This window comes from Paroedura picta, chromosome 9 (genome assembly GCF_049243985.1).
Source record: "Paroedura picta isolate Pp20150507F chromosome 9, Ppicta_v3.0, whole genome shotgun sequence".
Taxonomy (NCBI): Eukaryota; Metazoa; Chordata; class Lepidosauria; order Squamata; family Gekkonidae; genus Paroedura; species Paroedura picta.
This window is the reverse complement of record NC_135377.1, coordinates 39,031,612-39,048,023: the sequence shown is the minus strand read 5'-3', so window position 1 is coordinate 39,048,023 and position 16,412 is coordinate 39,031,612. Positions and strand designations below refer to the sequence as shown.

At 45.7% G+C, this 16,412-nt stretch overlaps 1 protein-coding gene and 1 long non-coding RNA gene across 2 annotated transcripts in view; one reads left to right on the top strand and one right to left on the bottom strand.

Moving 5' to 3' along the window:
- Nucleotides 1–16,412, top strand: part of LOC143844232 (uncharacterized) — a 64,740-nt gene that overhangs the window by 43,794 nt on the left and 4,534 nt on the right. The window lies entirely within an intron of this gene.
- Nucleotides 13,654–14,420, bottom strand: LOC143844955 (uncharacterized). Its single transcript, XM_077352843.1, has 3 exons — nt 14,138–14,420; nt 13,901–14,020; nt 13,654–13,769 (listed from the first exon to the last, which is right to left on the bottom strand). Exons 1-3 carry the CDS (start codon nt 14,418–14,420, stop codon nt 13,654–13,656), a joined length of 519 nt encoding a protein of 172 aa, XP_077208958.1.

Below are 16,412 nucleotides of genomic sequence, written 5' to 3'. Positions count from 1 at the left end.
GTGTATCCAACCTTTGCTTGAAGACTGCCAGTGAAGACTGCATGTTTCTTTGGTTCTCACAGTGGCATCAGCCAAGGGTGCTGGTGACATGCTGAAGCTTTACCTTCTGTCAGGCACCAGAGTACAGGAGAGGATGCCAGCTGGGTCTCTGCAGAGAAGGTGGGGGAACAGGGAAAGGTTTAGAAACCAGTATTTGCTCATGCAAACCAGGAGTGAATTATTATAGTGATTATCTGTAAGCTGAATCCTTGCTTGGTTCAATAAATTATGTTCTTACACTATATCTGGCTAAAGCCTTAGTATTACCTGCCTGGTCACATTCTTGTTGTATAGTGTTATTTACAGCCTTAAAGATAATGTTCACTTAAAAACACCAGATGATGTGCAAAGGTATGGTCATGTATAAAAACACTTTCCCAAGGGAAAAAATGTATTGTTGTGTAGGCTGTAATTTCAATTAATACCTACAATGAAGTAAGTTCAATTTGCGCTATATATGTGGACATAAACATTAGTACTTCAAAAGTCTGTTCTGCTTAATTTTGTCATAGATATTGTATAGGCATGCAGCACTGTTTCTTTCTCAAAGTACAATATCCTTTATTCTGTTTGGTTCGGTGAATTATGCTGTTCGGCATACAAAAGCCTGTTTGGAGGTGGTGGAAATATTTTTTTAGCTTGTCTTGGAGCAGATATAACAAACATGTTAAAGCTGGAAGAGGGGAGGAGGGGGTGAAATTGCTCCAGAGAGTAGCCAAGGGAGAGTAGGCTGCTCATAGTCACAAGACTGACTCTTAGTTTGCACACTGTGGTGTACAGTGAAGGCCATGTTATACCTGTAAGAGGCCAACTGGTAACTAAGCCTCAAAGCGAACAGCAAACAACTGCAAATAAGGTTTAGCTACAGAGTACAGCTCTTCTTTGACTAGAGGACACTGTGTGTGTTAATTTTAGAGATAAAAAAATAAAATAGGAATGTGTGAACATGTTTTCAAATATTTGGAGGAATCTCAGAACAAAGAAGGGAAACAACTGTTTCTGCTGATAAGACACAAAACCTATACGTTGTCCTTTAATACTGTCTCATTGTACAGAGCGCTTCATCAGCATTCATTCGTGGTAGCAATCTCTTCAGTAGCGTAAAACCTCAACATTTGGCATATCAGATAATGAAGTGTTTTTATTAACCTTCCTACACCTGGATGGAGATGAGTATTTTGGTCCTTAATAAGTGCCTCTATTTAGATTGTATTTTTAATGATGCAGTTTCATCCACTCACTGACAAATCAGACCCAGCCTGCTCACAGTCAATATTTTGGATTGCTATTCTAACCGAGTGCAGTTTGGTAGAAATATCCACTGAAGGTTGTATTCAAGGAGATCAACACGGAGAACTGCTGCTTTTGAAGTTCCAAGGCAGGGAGGGTGGATGCAGTTTCTGGAACCAATTTAACACAAAGGCTCGTCAAGACAGCAGTTCTCTGCCCTTAGAGACTACAATAGTTAACTTATGTAGCAGTTCAGCAAGCGAGAAAGCAAAACAGGGCTTCACCAAGCAATGTGCCAGCAAGCCAGAGAAGGAAAAGAGCTACTAGGTGACAGCTTATTATTATACAAAACATCCCCCCCTCCACATTTCACTGGAAGAGCTTTGTCAGGGGGAGTCACAGAACATGTGGGGGCTTTATATAATAATAAAGCCATCACGTAGCAGCTCTTTTCCTTATTTGGCTTGGTAGTATAGCAAATATATCTTTAAAACTAAATATGATATTCATAATAAAGTATATTATTTGCTCTGAAATGTTCTGCTGTCAGTTATATTCCTTCTATAGATGATGGGACTGATGTGAGCTACTATCTGGAGTGGCCAGCTTTTAAGATGGTACCTGTAGCTGCACTCTCGGGAGTACCTTTCCGAACATCGGGTTTACCATTATTGCTATATCTAAAGAGCCAGCTTGGTGTAGTGGTTAGGAGTGCGGACTTCTAATCTGGCACGCTGTGTTTGAATCTGCGCTCCCCCACATGCAACCAACTGGGTGACCTTGGGCTTGCCACAACACTGAGAAAACTGCACTGACCAAGCAGGAATATCAGGGCTCTCTCAGCCTCACCCACCTCACATGGTGTTTGTTGTGGGGAGAGGAAAGGCGATTGTAAACCGCTTTGAGACTCCTTTGGGTAGAGAAAAGTGACATGTAAGAATCAACTTCTTCTTCTTCTTCTAGTGATCCAGTTCAGATAACCAAAATCTGTGTGATCAGTTCAACCGTTGCTTTTATGCATGATGTTGCAAACTGAGGGAAGCCACCAAGTTTGCAAAAAAGTTAGTAGTGATTTCTTATGCATATGAACTATGCATAAACTAGAGCACAAGTAATCAAGAAAAAGCATACAAAACACATTAGATTACCTCATCCAAGCTAGCTAGCCAGTTGCTCCAGCAGTATAGAATAATTTTTTGTCTCTTCTGTCAAATATAATAACCTATATATTCTACCAGTAATTGAAGTAAATAGTTGCAAAAGCTTTGTAACTCCTATATCTAATTTATATATAGAGATTTTTTTTGGGGGGGGGTGGTTGTGCAGGAATCAAGAGGTAAAAGAAATAGCAAGCATGCTCCTGCAAATGCTTTTGGAATTTAATCACAGCTAAGAAACATTGCATCTTCCTGCCACCCAAGCTAGTTTCCAGCATGTATTGCAATTCTGAATTATTTAAAGTTATCTGGCAATGGATTTTGAAACAAAGAAGATTCAAAACATAGCATATGATGGCATGTAAGTGCACTATGGGATGGTGTGATGGAGGCAGTAGGCAAACACAGAAACTAAGTAGTAAGTCTAAACTAATTTCCCCCCCCCCCCCATTTTTCTATGTGCTTTTTGAATTTGAAGGCAGCAGCAGTGGCAGATGGTCAGCAGGATTGGGCAACAGCCCAGTTCCCTCTGAATTAAATTGGATGTATCTAAACAACTCACCAGTCAAATAATTTAAGAAAGCTGCATGTGCATATGTCTGTGTGCATGTTGTTTTTGTACACACATTCAAATGAACACCATAACACAAACTGGCTACAGAACGTGCAATTAGCCTAGTGGACACTTTCATTCGTACAGGCTTAGAATGTCTAAAAATTGCTATCATTTGACTGCCCTTGCAGAGAGAAAGGCTGTATAATTTTTCCAGATGCAGAACACTATATTATTTTATGATCTGCTATGCTATAAAAGAGGAAGAAGAGAACTCAATATCCCTGTTTAACATGATGTTCCCCTCTCATAAATAATGTATTCAAAAGCATACAAAGTAAGCTGGATCCCCCTCCCACCAATGAACCTATATGCCTGAGTGTAGAAAAAATATCATGAGCAAAATTATACTTCGGTGAGCTAATGGGACAAGAAAATAATCTATTTTCCCCATTAAATAGCATGATGTAATACACATCAGTGCTGATTGCTAGGCAGATCCATCAGCTCTTGGCATTTATTCCTTTTATTTTCCAGCAGCCATGGTGATGAAAATAATAGACCAAGACCTCTTATAAAAATCACAGCTAAAAAACCTGCAGGACATTCCATTAGGAAGCAGAGGCTACCCTGATACATGGTACCTATGTTTGTCTTGTTTCACGCTGAGCAATTTCTGACTGAATGGTAAAAGTTTAACCTGAAAGGAAGATAATAGAGAGGAGAGACTGGTAGCCAAACATAAAAGCTGGGCCAAAGAATCCACAGGCTCTTTTTTCTCCCTCCCCTGCCAATAGAATAAAAGAGCAGTACAATAACTAGCTTCTATAGCATACACTGTTGAGCTAATCTCAGTACTGCCTTTTGGTTATAATCAACCCCGTGAGCTACTGATGTCCTTTGGCACCATGTTGATTGGCTCAGCCTGCCCTTACAATTTACAGCATGTCAAAGAGAGCTGCTGTTTACATGCTGTCAAGACCTCTGACTCTATTTCTACCCTACCTAATCTTTAACTACTTCATAGCTATCCACCCAAGAATAGATCAAGCCTGAGTATTACCTATGTGTTTTAAACCATCAAAAGAATGATAGGGCTATTTTACCTCAGTTTGGGCATCACTCATGTTTTCTGAATGAGTCACGCCTGAAAATCAGAGTTCAGCCTGCAAATCAACATATTTAGAACTGCATTGACATTAGGTGTAAATTGTACTCAGCGTTTGCAGTTGTAAAATTATATATTTTTTAATGATTTGCAGCGGCACCAGAATCTTCTTGAATTCAGCTTTCATTATTTCATTAAGAGCAGTCTGAATCCTCAAAGTCATCATAATATTTAAACTGCCCGTGGCGCCGCGGGCACAACGGACTAAATAAAAGAGTAAGTGCTGGTGGGGAGGAGTTAGGGCGGGCTCTGTCCGGGATAAAAACTCGAAGGAGCGAATCAGGAGCCACAAAGCGGCTCCTGATTCGCTCCTCTGAGTGGCAATCCAGGGCCAAATGGCCAATTGGGAGGTGCGCTTCGCACGCCTCCCTATTGGCTACTTGGCCCGTCCCGAGAACAGCCGCCCGCGAACTCCACACTCCTCCCGACCGCCATCCTTGATGGATGGCAGCCAGCTAGGAGCCTTGCCCCACAGCGCTGGCCTCCGGGGAACACACTTCCCCTCGGCACAGCGCCTGCCCTGCCCTGCCCTGCCTCCATGCTCCCTGCCGCTTTTGCGGCCCCCGGCCAGAGAGAAGACAGCGATTGCAAATAGCGCCGCTACCTCCCGAAGCGCCGTGCCGCCATCCACGCTGCCTCCACGCTTCTTGCCACCTTCGCCCCCCCCACAGGCACGCCTCACCAACGCCCGACTCACCAACGCCCGCTAAACGCCGTGCCTGCGCCTCACCGACCCTCAGGAGCCGCCGCCGCTGCCGGATGCTGCGCCGATTACCCCGGATCCGCCAACAGCCGCGGTAAGACCTCCCACGCTCCCTTTCTGCCACCCCACGGCGCCGTTCCTAGCCTCCTCACCCACACCACGCCATCAAGCCGTAGGGGGAAGCCTGCGCCAGTCCACGGTGGGGGAGGCCGCTGCCATCTAGCGCTCATTTTATTTAGAAATAAAATGGGCTTTAAATCTAGTGGATTTAATAAAAGTGCTGTAGTGAAAATAGGCCATTTCTCTGGTCCTTTAAAATGTTGGATCAGGCACTGCCCTCCCCCCAGGCCCAAAATTCTGCTGTGATGTGACTTTAAAACTATGTTTCCCAATTAATACTGAGTAGATTCATCCTTGCACCTGTGACTGTTTGTCCTTGCACCTGCACTAGCTCTGGGTAAATCTTTGAAGATAAGGATGTTTTCCAGCTTTAGCCAATTAACTTGTATCCTTGTCCACATGAGAATCTGACCCTCATGCTGTTGCTGGTCAAATGATGTCAGGTTTCCAGCCTAGGCCCTGACTGGTCAATGGCAGTAACTTGCCACCATATATATGTTTGTTTATTCATATTTATTTATTTACTGCACTCCTGGTAGGCCAACTCGGGGCAGTCTACAACATCATATAAGATTGTAGCATAAGTAAAGTAACTAATAACATATTAAAACCATTTAAAGTCATCTATAATTAACAGCAACATTGATTACAGCTATTATTTCTAGTGCTGTCCCTTTTGAATAGGTGTGTTGCCAGGTTAAGATATAAAAATAGGGGTGTGTTTTAAAGGGGCCCCCTTTAAAACACATCCCGTTACATGTTACAGGATCACTGGCCCCAATCAAAAGCACCATCTTGCAAGCTCTGCAGAAATGTGCAAGTTCCAACAGAGTTCAGATTTCCTCTGGGAGTTCATTCCACCAAGTAGGGGCCAGGACTAAAAGTGTCCTGACTCTGGTTTAGGCCAGACGTACTTCCTTGGGGCCAGGGACTACCAACTGGTTGGTATTTGTAGAGTACAGCACTCTATGGGGACATATGTAGAGAGGCAGTCCTTCAGGGATGCAAGGCCCAGACCATGGATGGCCTTAAAGGTAAGAACCAAAGTACTTTGACACCAAGGATTTAATTGGTCTACTCCCATTTTGTGGAGTCCTTTTGGATCCCCTGGGTTTGACCGTTCTGTTACTTTGGAACTTTGCTTATGCTTTTGGGTTCCGGACTGTTGCTTCACAGAACCCTTTTGCTTGTGAGTATTAACTATTCTAGATAATAATATTAAACACAATTTTTATTCACTGATAATTGATAATTGATAAATATAAATTATTTAAAAAACTTTTTGTCTGATTCTTGGGAGTGCTAAATACCCCAGTATCTCCATGGTCACTGTTACCCAGGTCTTTGTTTTGAGGTCTCTCTGCGATGTAGTGGGTTTGAAATACCTTGCTTTGGTCCCCAGACAGGCTTAAGACTTGCCCCTTTACTCTTAGGGCTTAGGGTAGATCAGGGGTGGTGGCAGCTACTGTACAGTGAGTGCACGTTTTGCCCGGCTCTCTGCTTTGTAACTTTGGCCCTCCTAGAAAGGAACCAGGGAGAGGGGAGTCTGGGTGATTGGTCTCTCCCCCTCAGGGTTTCTACATGAGGCTTCCTTTTGGATTCTGGATCCAGTTCACCAGCATGCTTCTCATCAGTATTCTATGTCCTGACCTACCTTCCCATTTTATGTTTTTGCATTAGGACATTTTGCACTTGGGTTGTGTTCACTGTTACTGAGACTGTTTACAGGTTGATATCATTATCATTTTCAAGTGATGGAAATATATATACATTCCTGTCATCATTATCTATCCAGGACTTGACTGAATTTGCAAGGTTTGTCTTTGAATCTGGTTTTTGATTATCAGTATGTCTGAGTACTTTTCCACCATTTACATGATTACAACAAAATGTATAAGAAAAACCCATTTGTGTAGTCCTTTTGATTCAAAAGGCAATATACCTATGCAGATGAGCTCCATTATTTACCTTACAAACTTGTTCATTACACAAAATTAAAGGATAATAGATAACCCATAATGATATATTATCTAAACAAGGTTCATGACATTTCATGTAATTAGTAAATTGCAGGGCTAGCTTATGGGAAGTCACATTTGTATTATATCATTGATCCCATTTTTATTCAAGATTTGAAATGCGGACTGAATCCATGAGAACATGTAACCAGAATGTCAGCACTTCAGTTTAGTGGGAAATAATGGAGAGATCAAATGGCCTTCAGGTGACATTATTAATATTGTAGTCACCATAGTTTTCTGTGGAGCAAACTGTGGAGTAAGAACTTCGGGGAGGAACAGTTCAGTCTGACAAAAGGAGACACTAGTGAAAGTTAAGTAGGAAAATTGCAGCAAGGTATGGGGAAAACGGTAATGACTGGGGAAGGCACTGGCAAACCACTCCATATTGAGTCTGCCATGAAAACGCTGGAGGGCGTCACCCCAAGGGTCAGACATGACTCGGTGCTTGCACAGGGGATACCTTTACCTTTATGGGGAAAACCCCCACATTTTATGCCACAAAGATAGCAATAATGGGACCCACTTAGGTGTGGCCTTGAAGAATACTTTTTTTGGGGGGGGGGCTAGGCTATGACTGCAGTAAGTTTCTGAAAACAAGATACCTGTGCAAAACAAATTGCTGTTTGTAGAAAACTAGTTGGATTTTGGAGTGATGCTGTTTTGAAAATAGTTCTCTCTAGACCTCCCTGCTGTAGTACTATAACTGCACAACTGGCAGACTTCTTCCAAAAAAGACACCTAGACTGTAAAAGAATACTGACTCCACCATGGGTACTTGAAATTTCCACACATATTCTAATTTACAGGCTGAGAGAGCCCTGAGATTACTACTCTGTCAGAACAACTTTATCAGTACTGTGGCAAGCCCAAGGTCATCCAGCTGGGGGCATGCGAGGGAATGGGGAATCATACCCGGCTCACCGGATTAGAAGTCCACACTTCTAACCACCATACCAAACTGGCTCTCTTGAGTTCATTTAGCAATTCTTTTCTCAACAACAACTAGAACCTAATTTGCAAGAGTACTGACATCAGAAAGGACCTTGAATATGTACCCATTAAAATACAGAGATATTTACTAGCAATTTTTAAGTTGAACTCTAACTTTATATAGTTTGTTTTCCTTCCAAAAAGCATCAGAAGGAGTAAGTTTTGGCTCATGGGAACTCATACTGGAATACATGTTGTTAGTTTGATGGTGTCATTAAACTTCTGTTTTATTTTGTTACAACAGAGTAATGCAACTACCCCTCTGAAATCACCAATACTTTAACCTTGGAGAATTTCAGAGTAGCACATCTTGAACGACAAAGTGTACCTCCTGCTCTGACACCAGGGATGCAAATTATGAATCTTAAAGCATCCTACAGTCATCATGCCTCAATTTTTCCAGCAAAAGGAAGAATAGACTAGCATAACAGGTTTTATAATTCAGTAAATAATGACAAGGGTTATTTCCCTTCTGTGATTTCTTACCATAAAATGAACCAAGACTTCAGGAATATCAAATGCTCCTAATCAACATCATGCATGTCTGTCTGGGATTCAGCTTTTTGAAACCATCCTAAATATAGTCATGATGGAAATTAGGGAACCTGCTTATAAAAAAATCAATTTAAAAATAAGGGGAAAATGAACTTGTACACTGATAAAGAGGGAAGATGGTAGAAGGTATAGAATGACCTTGATGTAGGCAGGGAGTTATCTTTGACGGGTAGCAAAAGAGTGGCTGTGGGGGGAATTCAAGGGAATCTGTATGCTTTTGAATTGCCTTAAAACTTTAAACTGAAACGGGGGGAAATCAGCACAAAAGTACCCAGGAAAATGGTCACCAGAAAGCACACTAGCAATGAAGGGAGGAAAAACAATGCAGAACAACAAAGACAACCTGACAGACATACACAGTGAAAGCAAGGGGAAATACCAGTACATAATAAGCAATAGTTAAGATTGTGCAACAGGGGATTTTAAATCTCATTTCCATAAAACTAGAATTATTACTCTAGAAAGATAGTGGCTTGAAACTTTCTAGTTTCTTCAGGTTTTTATAATATGGATTATTTTTTGCTGCTCAGCTGGAGTGGTATAATGATGTCTGATACCTATAAAATTGAAGACAAATATTCTCCCAAGAAAATAAAATTTGAACACAAATGTTCTCCCAAGGAACCTATATGAAAATAAAACAACATTTTAAATTTTGTATCTGTCATTTTTATTGCCAAGAAGATCAACATTTTCCAACCCTGATTCTTAACAGGGCACAGAGAACAAAATTATTTACAATCCCGAATACTTGTTAAAACTGATAAGGACTGTTTCATAATAGCAGTTATCACAATATATTACTACCTGGACTTCTGAACTGTTTTGTTGTAATGCAGGTAATCAAATAGGCTCTAATTTAAGTCCTCCTCATCATTTTTATTTATTCATTTATTTAGGAGATTTTAATTTATAGGGACCTGCTCAAGGCAGATGGCATTTTGCTAAACGCATGTGTAACATTTGGTTGTGTGTTTCTATTGTTTGGTCAAGCTGATCTCCTACTGTATATGCAAACATCATCTGTAATGTAGACCCTAGGCTTTCAAGGATAGCCAGGGGACAGAGTGATCCAACATGTTCTGCTCATCATTCCTTGGGTTGGGGTTCATTGCCTGAACTTGCTGCTTGTCTGCCTTTAAGAAATTCAGTGAAATTTGCCTGGGTGAGTCTCTGGGCCATTTCGCACGGCTTCAAAGTAGCACAATGGTTGCTAATTGGAAACGCTACTAATTTGCCATAACCCACGACGTCGTAGACAATCTGCAACAGTCCTGCAACCGACCCGCAAAAAGCGCTTCGTTGTAGCGCTTCTAGGGGAATCCAGAAAAGTGGATTCACCCTCCGGATAGCGATACAGTCCTGCAACCAATCTGCGACAATAGCGCCAAAGACTTGTGCGTTACCATTGTTGCGGGTTCTTCAAAGTCCCTCCTCCCGAGCCTTTCCTCCAAACTTCCGGCGAACTGTCCGCCATTTTTTTTCTCCGAGCAAGCGGGGATCAACGAGGCAACGAGACAGCGACTGGCTTTCAAGCACGATCACTTTCGGAAATTCTGCCCGGACACCACAAGAGTATTTCAAAAGCACAGTGGCACACACCGTCACGTTCCAAACATTTGCCCAAAGCTTAAAACCCCGTCTACCTTCGGCCAGTACTAGCGGAGTCAACGTACAGGGAGCATTTTAAAAAACTTTCCTCTGAGCGTGCCAACGAACGTTCGCCGCTCGCAGTCTCCTGTTTAGATTAGTGGGGTTCAATAGATATGATTCGAGGTGATACCATGAGGGGCGGTTTATGTGTAGTGGGTCTTTGTGTGGTTCCGGGTACGTGGTTGTGCTTGGGTGCGGACAACCCCTTCCATCGGCGGCTAGACCTCCGGCAAGCGGAGTCGCCGTCCACCGTTCATTTTAAAAAACTTCCCGCTGAGCGTGCCAACGAACGTTCGCCGCTCGCAGTCTCCTGTTTAGCTTAGAGGGGTTCAATATAAATGATTCGAGGTGATATCATGAGGGGCGGTTTATGTGTAGTGGGTCTTTGTGTAGTTCTGGGTGCGTGGTTGTGCTTGGGTGCGGACAACCCCTTCCATCGGCGGCTAGACCTCCGGCAAGCGGAGTCGCCGTCCACCGTTCATTTTAAAAAACTTTCCGCTGAGCGTGCCAACGAACGTTCGCCAGTAACATGTCATTGATTTATGCTTTGGTTGGTGAATATTATTGGGGAACTGTCGCGTACCGCTGCACTTGCTCTCGGTTTTACACCGGCATGCGTTTTTGTAATGGCGGACATTTCAGTAAAATGGCTCCCGCTGCATGTTCAAACTGCTCTTCTCGCGTGTAGACGAATCAGCGCATGCGAGAAGTCAAACAACAAGGGCGCTAATCTGGCCATTAGGGGCAGATCCTGTTCCCGCGCGAGGAGTTTTGAACGTGACATGTGACCTCATGTGGCCAATGTGCGTGTCCCCTACTGCCCTCCACCAATCAGGAGCCGGCTAGTCCCTTTGTCTTTGTGTGCGGGAAGGTATATGATCCGTTGCACCCTGCACCTCGCACCACCTCCATTTTGCTCAGCTACTCACGAAGGCACCATGGAATCTTCTTCGCAAGCGTTGTCCGTCCCGGCAACCAGCCGTGGGCCAACATGGAGGGACGCGGAGATCAGGGACCTGATCACGATTTTCTCGGAAGAGAAAATCCAGGACGCCTTCCAGTCCTCGCACAGGAATCGGGAGGTCTTTGAACAAGTGGCCATCAAGATGCGTGCCCTGGGCCACAACAGGACCGGCCTTGAATGCCGGTCAAAAACTAAAACAATGCGGGCGGAGTATATGCGTGCCGTGAACCACAATAAGGGTTCCGGCAACGAGAAGGTGACCTGCCCGTACTTTGAGGAGCAGCGCCCGCTGTACGGCGACGGGGAAGGAGCCGGCAGGCCGAAGCGCGTCGGGAGGAGCCTGAAGGTGGTTCGGAAGCCGGCTGCCCCGGTCGAGGAACCACCCGCTGAGGAGGATCCCGGAGAGGGCACCTCGTCCACCGTCCGGCCTCCACCCCCCGTCCAGCAACGAGGCGCGGACATGGTCACGCTGGACCTACTGGCCATCGCTCCTGGGGAGCCAGAAGAGATTCCTCAGCAAACGCCCCTTGCCTCCGGTAAGCACTTTTATTTTAATTTTATATTTCATTTTGAGCAAATGTGTGTTCTGACGTTTGGGAATCGTTTTCTCGTGTGTTCGTTGCAACGCATAATATGCTAGGATGTTTGTGGATTGCTTTTGGTGGCTTTTTAAAACGGTTGTGTTTAACCAACAACCCAAACAGTTTTGCAGCATGCCTCAGCCATAGGCCTTCTGCAGTGCTTTAGCCACTACTTTGGGAGCTTGCTGTGTGGTTCAGGTTGTATGCTTGCTTCTTTGTCACTACTGTATGCCTTGTGTTCGTTGCAAAGCATAATATGCCAGCCTGTTTGTGGATTGCTTGCTATGGTGGCTTTTTAAAACGGTACTGTTTAACCAACAACCCAAAAAGTTTTGCAGCATGCCTCAGCCATAGGCCTTCTGCAGTGCTTTAGCCACTACTTTGGGAGCTTGCTGTGTGGTTCAGGTTGTATGCTTGCTCCTTTTTCACTATTTTCTGCTCTTGTCCACAGAGACACAGATGCCAGGGACGGTGGTCCTCGAGTCCCCAGCAGCGGTGGCCGAGGACAGTGATTCTGGGGCGTCAACAAACGTTGGTAAGTATCAGTTGCAATAAGGGGGGGGGGTTTAACTGCTTTGTGCTTTTCTGTTTGTGCAGGGCAGCAGCACTGCTAAGAGACAGAAGAGAGTCCCTCTACGTTGCTGCTTTAGGGTTTGAAGCTTGCTTTGCCACACTTTGGTCCTAAATCATGTTTTTTTTTTCCTTTTTGCAGATTTCATACCCGGGACGCAGGAGGAGGAGGAGCGTGGGGTGGCTGGACCTCCTGCCCAGCGCAGGCGGATACAGATCCAAGATGGTGAGCGTGCATGAACTGTTCCTTTCGAGCCATGGCTGCAGGACAATGTCGCAAGCCACTAACCGTGTGCTTCCTTTTCATTTTTGTGAGTCTTGCTGTGAAAGTAGGCAAAGGAAAAAGGCCACCATGGGCAAACAAACAATAACTATGTGCTCCCCTGGCATTGTTTTGAGTCTTGGTTTAACAATATGTAACCCAAAAAGGCCACCATGTGCACCAGGGTGGGTTTTGACTGTCTCGATGGTACTAACAGTTCTGTTTCTCATTTTTTGCCAACAGAGGTCCTTTCAGATGAAGATGAGCCAGCCCTGGGTCCAGCCGGCTCACCACCTAGAGGTGCTCTCCAAGCAGAGGAGAGGCTTGCGAGGGAACGCGGCAGGCTGAGGCGCGTCTCCGTCTTAACAAGTGTTGGAGAAAGGATCCTAGAGCACTGCCAGGAGGAGTCAAGGCGTGCCGCGGCCGCAGACCAAGCAATGCTCTCCCTCGTGGCCCAGGAGGGGAAAAAATTGCGGGCAATCCTTAGGGAGTCAAACCAATCCCTACGCGAAAGCGTGGAGGAGGTGAGACTGATAAGGAGGCTGATGGAGAGGGCGGTCGTGGTAATGGAGACGGCCAACCCTCCTCAGATTACCGTGCACGTCCCCCCCCCACCCACACCTACACCACCACCTCCAGCACCCACCCCACCGACCCCGTCTCAGAATGCCTCGACCCAAACTAGAAGGAGGACTGTTTTCGGGAAGAGAATAATAAAACCCGCGGACAAGTTCTCCCCCTCCTAGTTTGGGCCAGTTTGTCTATTTAACCTTATCTGTGTTTGCTGTTGTTTGTTAAATAAAGTTTATATTTTTGACTCTGTCTCTGTGTACCCTCTCTAGTGATTGTGTCTATTCTGGTACCGTTGTGTGGGTTGGAGGTTGGAGGGTGTTTTAAAGGTTAAAGGTGTTTTAGGAGTTTGGGGTGAAAGGTGTGCGAGTGTAAGGAGTCACACTGGAGTCTTTTTCAGAAAATTTGCAACAACATTTTATTTTAATAAACAGTTAAACAGGGATAGAAAAATAGGCAATGTAACTTGGAACCCCCCCAACACCCCCCACCCCAAAACACAAACAGAAAACAAAACTCAGGTCCCACTGCTCCCCTCACCAGCCCCTTCCATCTCCCTCACTCTCCTGCACAACCGTCCCATGGTCCCCCTGACTTTGCGGCGGAAGAGGTCTTCGTCCTCCTTCTTCTTAACTGTGTGGGGAGGGAGAAAAAGTACACATTAGTGCCAAACATATTTTCCAATCTGGAGTTTACATGGATACACTTTTTAGTGGCCTTAGCCACAGTGTGAGAAGAGTTGGGCAGTGGGGAACATAACCTACGTTCTTCCGCCTCCCTCTGCTGCCTCTGCCTCTCCATCTCCCCTTTTAGGTCTGCCACTTCTGCCTCTAAGGATGTCACCCTGGCCTCCATGGCACGCATCCTTGCCTCCATAGTTTCTGCTATAGAAATCAAATAAAGAATTCAATCACACTTCAAATGGAAGCATTACAGCAGGCTCCCTTATGGCTCCATGGGTACACACACATGGGTCTCCCTAAAAGACATAAAACTCTCACCTGCAGCCTGTCCTGAGGTGGAAGGTCCCTCTTCCTCCCCTTCCTCACGCTCAGGTAATTTTGCAAGCTTGGATGGTGATTGTGTAGCTGGGCAAAGAAAAAGAGAAATCATAAGTAAAAGCACACAAACCAGAGATGAAACACAGCTGATGGCCACACCACAATCAGAGTCAAAGCGCATTACCAAAGTGGTTCCACAGTACTGGCGGGCTAAGTCAGAGGGGGTTGACAGCATCTTAATACTTTCTGGAATTTCATTGGGGACAGTAGGGGAAAGAGGCATCTAGACATTCCATGCATGCTTAAGGGTAAAACACAACGAGGGCAGCACTCACCCATATGCCTCCTCATGTCCAGGGGGGGCTTCCCAGCCTTCTCCCATATCTTGACCATCTGGTCGTGGAAGACCGTTCTCCCACTTGGCTGCGGGACCCCCCCCCCCACTGTTCTAGACTATTTAGGAAGTCCAGCTTCACCCTCTTAAATTTCGTCCGGACCTGCTCCCAGGTCCGGACGTAGCCCCTCTCCCTCAGCTTTGATGCCAACACCAGGTAAGCACCCTTGGTGTGGCAGTGGGTGCTGGCCATAAGGCGGCCAACACTTTTTGATTGGAGAACAAGCTCCAGAAGTGCCTCAGCCTCGGCGCGCTGCCAGAAGGAGCCCTTCCGTGGCTTCGGCATCTTCGGAATGACGGTTAGGGAACGAACATGCGTTGCTCCGATCGACCACCCCTATTTTAAATGTATCAAAGCTGCCCACCAATGAAATTATTCCTTGGAACATAAGTGGATTGATCCTCCAGTTTGACAGGGGTCGCCAATACTTCCTGGCTACCCGCCTCCCCAAACTTTCCCCGTTCAGCGCTTCCGTATTGTGTTTGTCAATTTCAGCGGGGAGTTAGCATTTAGGGCTGTCAAAGTGCTTTTGGACCAGAGAATCCCTGTTTTTTTGCTGGCTAAGTAGACAAACCGCACAAGACAAGGTTAAACAAAGAACATAAAACTTTATTCAACACCAGAGTAGGAAAAACAATCAAACACGCCTCCTGTTTCTGTAGATGTGGGTGGCTATAGCGTCCCGAACCTTGCACCCCTCCGCATAGATCCTTTTTTCCCTTGCTTCAGGGATGTCTTGTGTGTCCTCAAGGACTACAGGATCAGGTTCATCCACAGGGAAGTGGATGTTATGTCCCTTGTCCTCGCAGATGTGTGCAAAATGACACACGCGATGATCAGCGGAGTCACATTGTCTATATGCACATGGAGTCGTGACATCAAGCAACGGAACCGGGACTTCAAACGTCCAAAGGCACGCTCCACTACATTCCTTGCCCGGGAGTGACTGAGGTTGTAGTGGCTCTGCACGTCTGTCCTTGGCCGCTTATAGGGAGTCATGAGCCAGCGGCGTAATGGGTAGGCTCCATCCCCGAGCACCAACGCCGGCACACGCACGCCCTCAATGGTGGCGGTGGGGTTTCCTGGAACAAAGACCCCTTCGTCCATGGCTTTCCTGAGGTTCGATTCCCTGAAAACAAGGGCATCATGCCTCCTGCCACTCCACCCCACCTCGGCATCGATAAACCGTCCGGAGAAGTCCACAGTTCCTTGCAGGAGAACAGAACAAAAGTCCTTCCTGTTCCCGTACTCCTTTATGCTTCCTCCGGGTGCACGGATAGGGATGTGGCTTCCATCGACGGCCGCAAAACAATGCGGGAATCCAAGCCTGGCAAATCCGTCCATACTCTGGAATAAGGGAAAGAAAAGAATATAAGCCATGGCATGTCAGCGTGGGGTGCATCGCGTCTTCGTTGCTGACCTGTCAAACAAGAAAAAAAATTTAAAGGGCAAAGGGGATAGAATGACACTCACCGCTCCAAGCCGGTCTCCGAGGCACACGACTTTGCTGAACAATTCCGCCTCCATGGCGAGGCAGAACTCCTTAAGGATATCGCCAACCGTTGTGACTCTGAGTCCGAATTGCTGGGCTACTGTCCGGAAGTACTGAGGGGTGGCCAAGTACCACAATGCGGCTGCCACCCTTTTTTCCACTGGCACGGGGCGCCGCATACCAGTGACTTGCCTTTCCATGCGTCCACGTAGAGCCTCCACGAGTTCAAAAAATGTTCCCCTAGACATTCTAAATTTGGCAATCCAGTGGTCATCATCCCAGCGAGCCCACACAAAATTTTCCCACCAGTCAGAGGATCTTTCGTCCACCCAGAACCGGGTGGGGAACCGGACCTCTGCCAGAGCTTGCCAGTGCTTCTTTGCCGCCA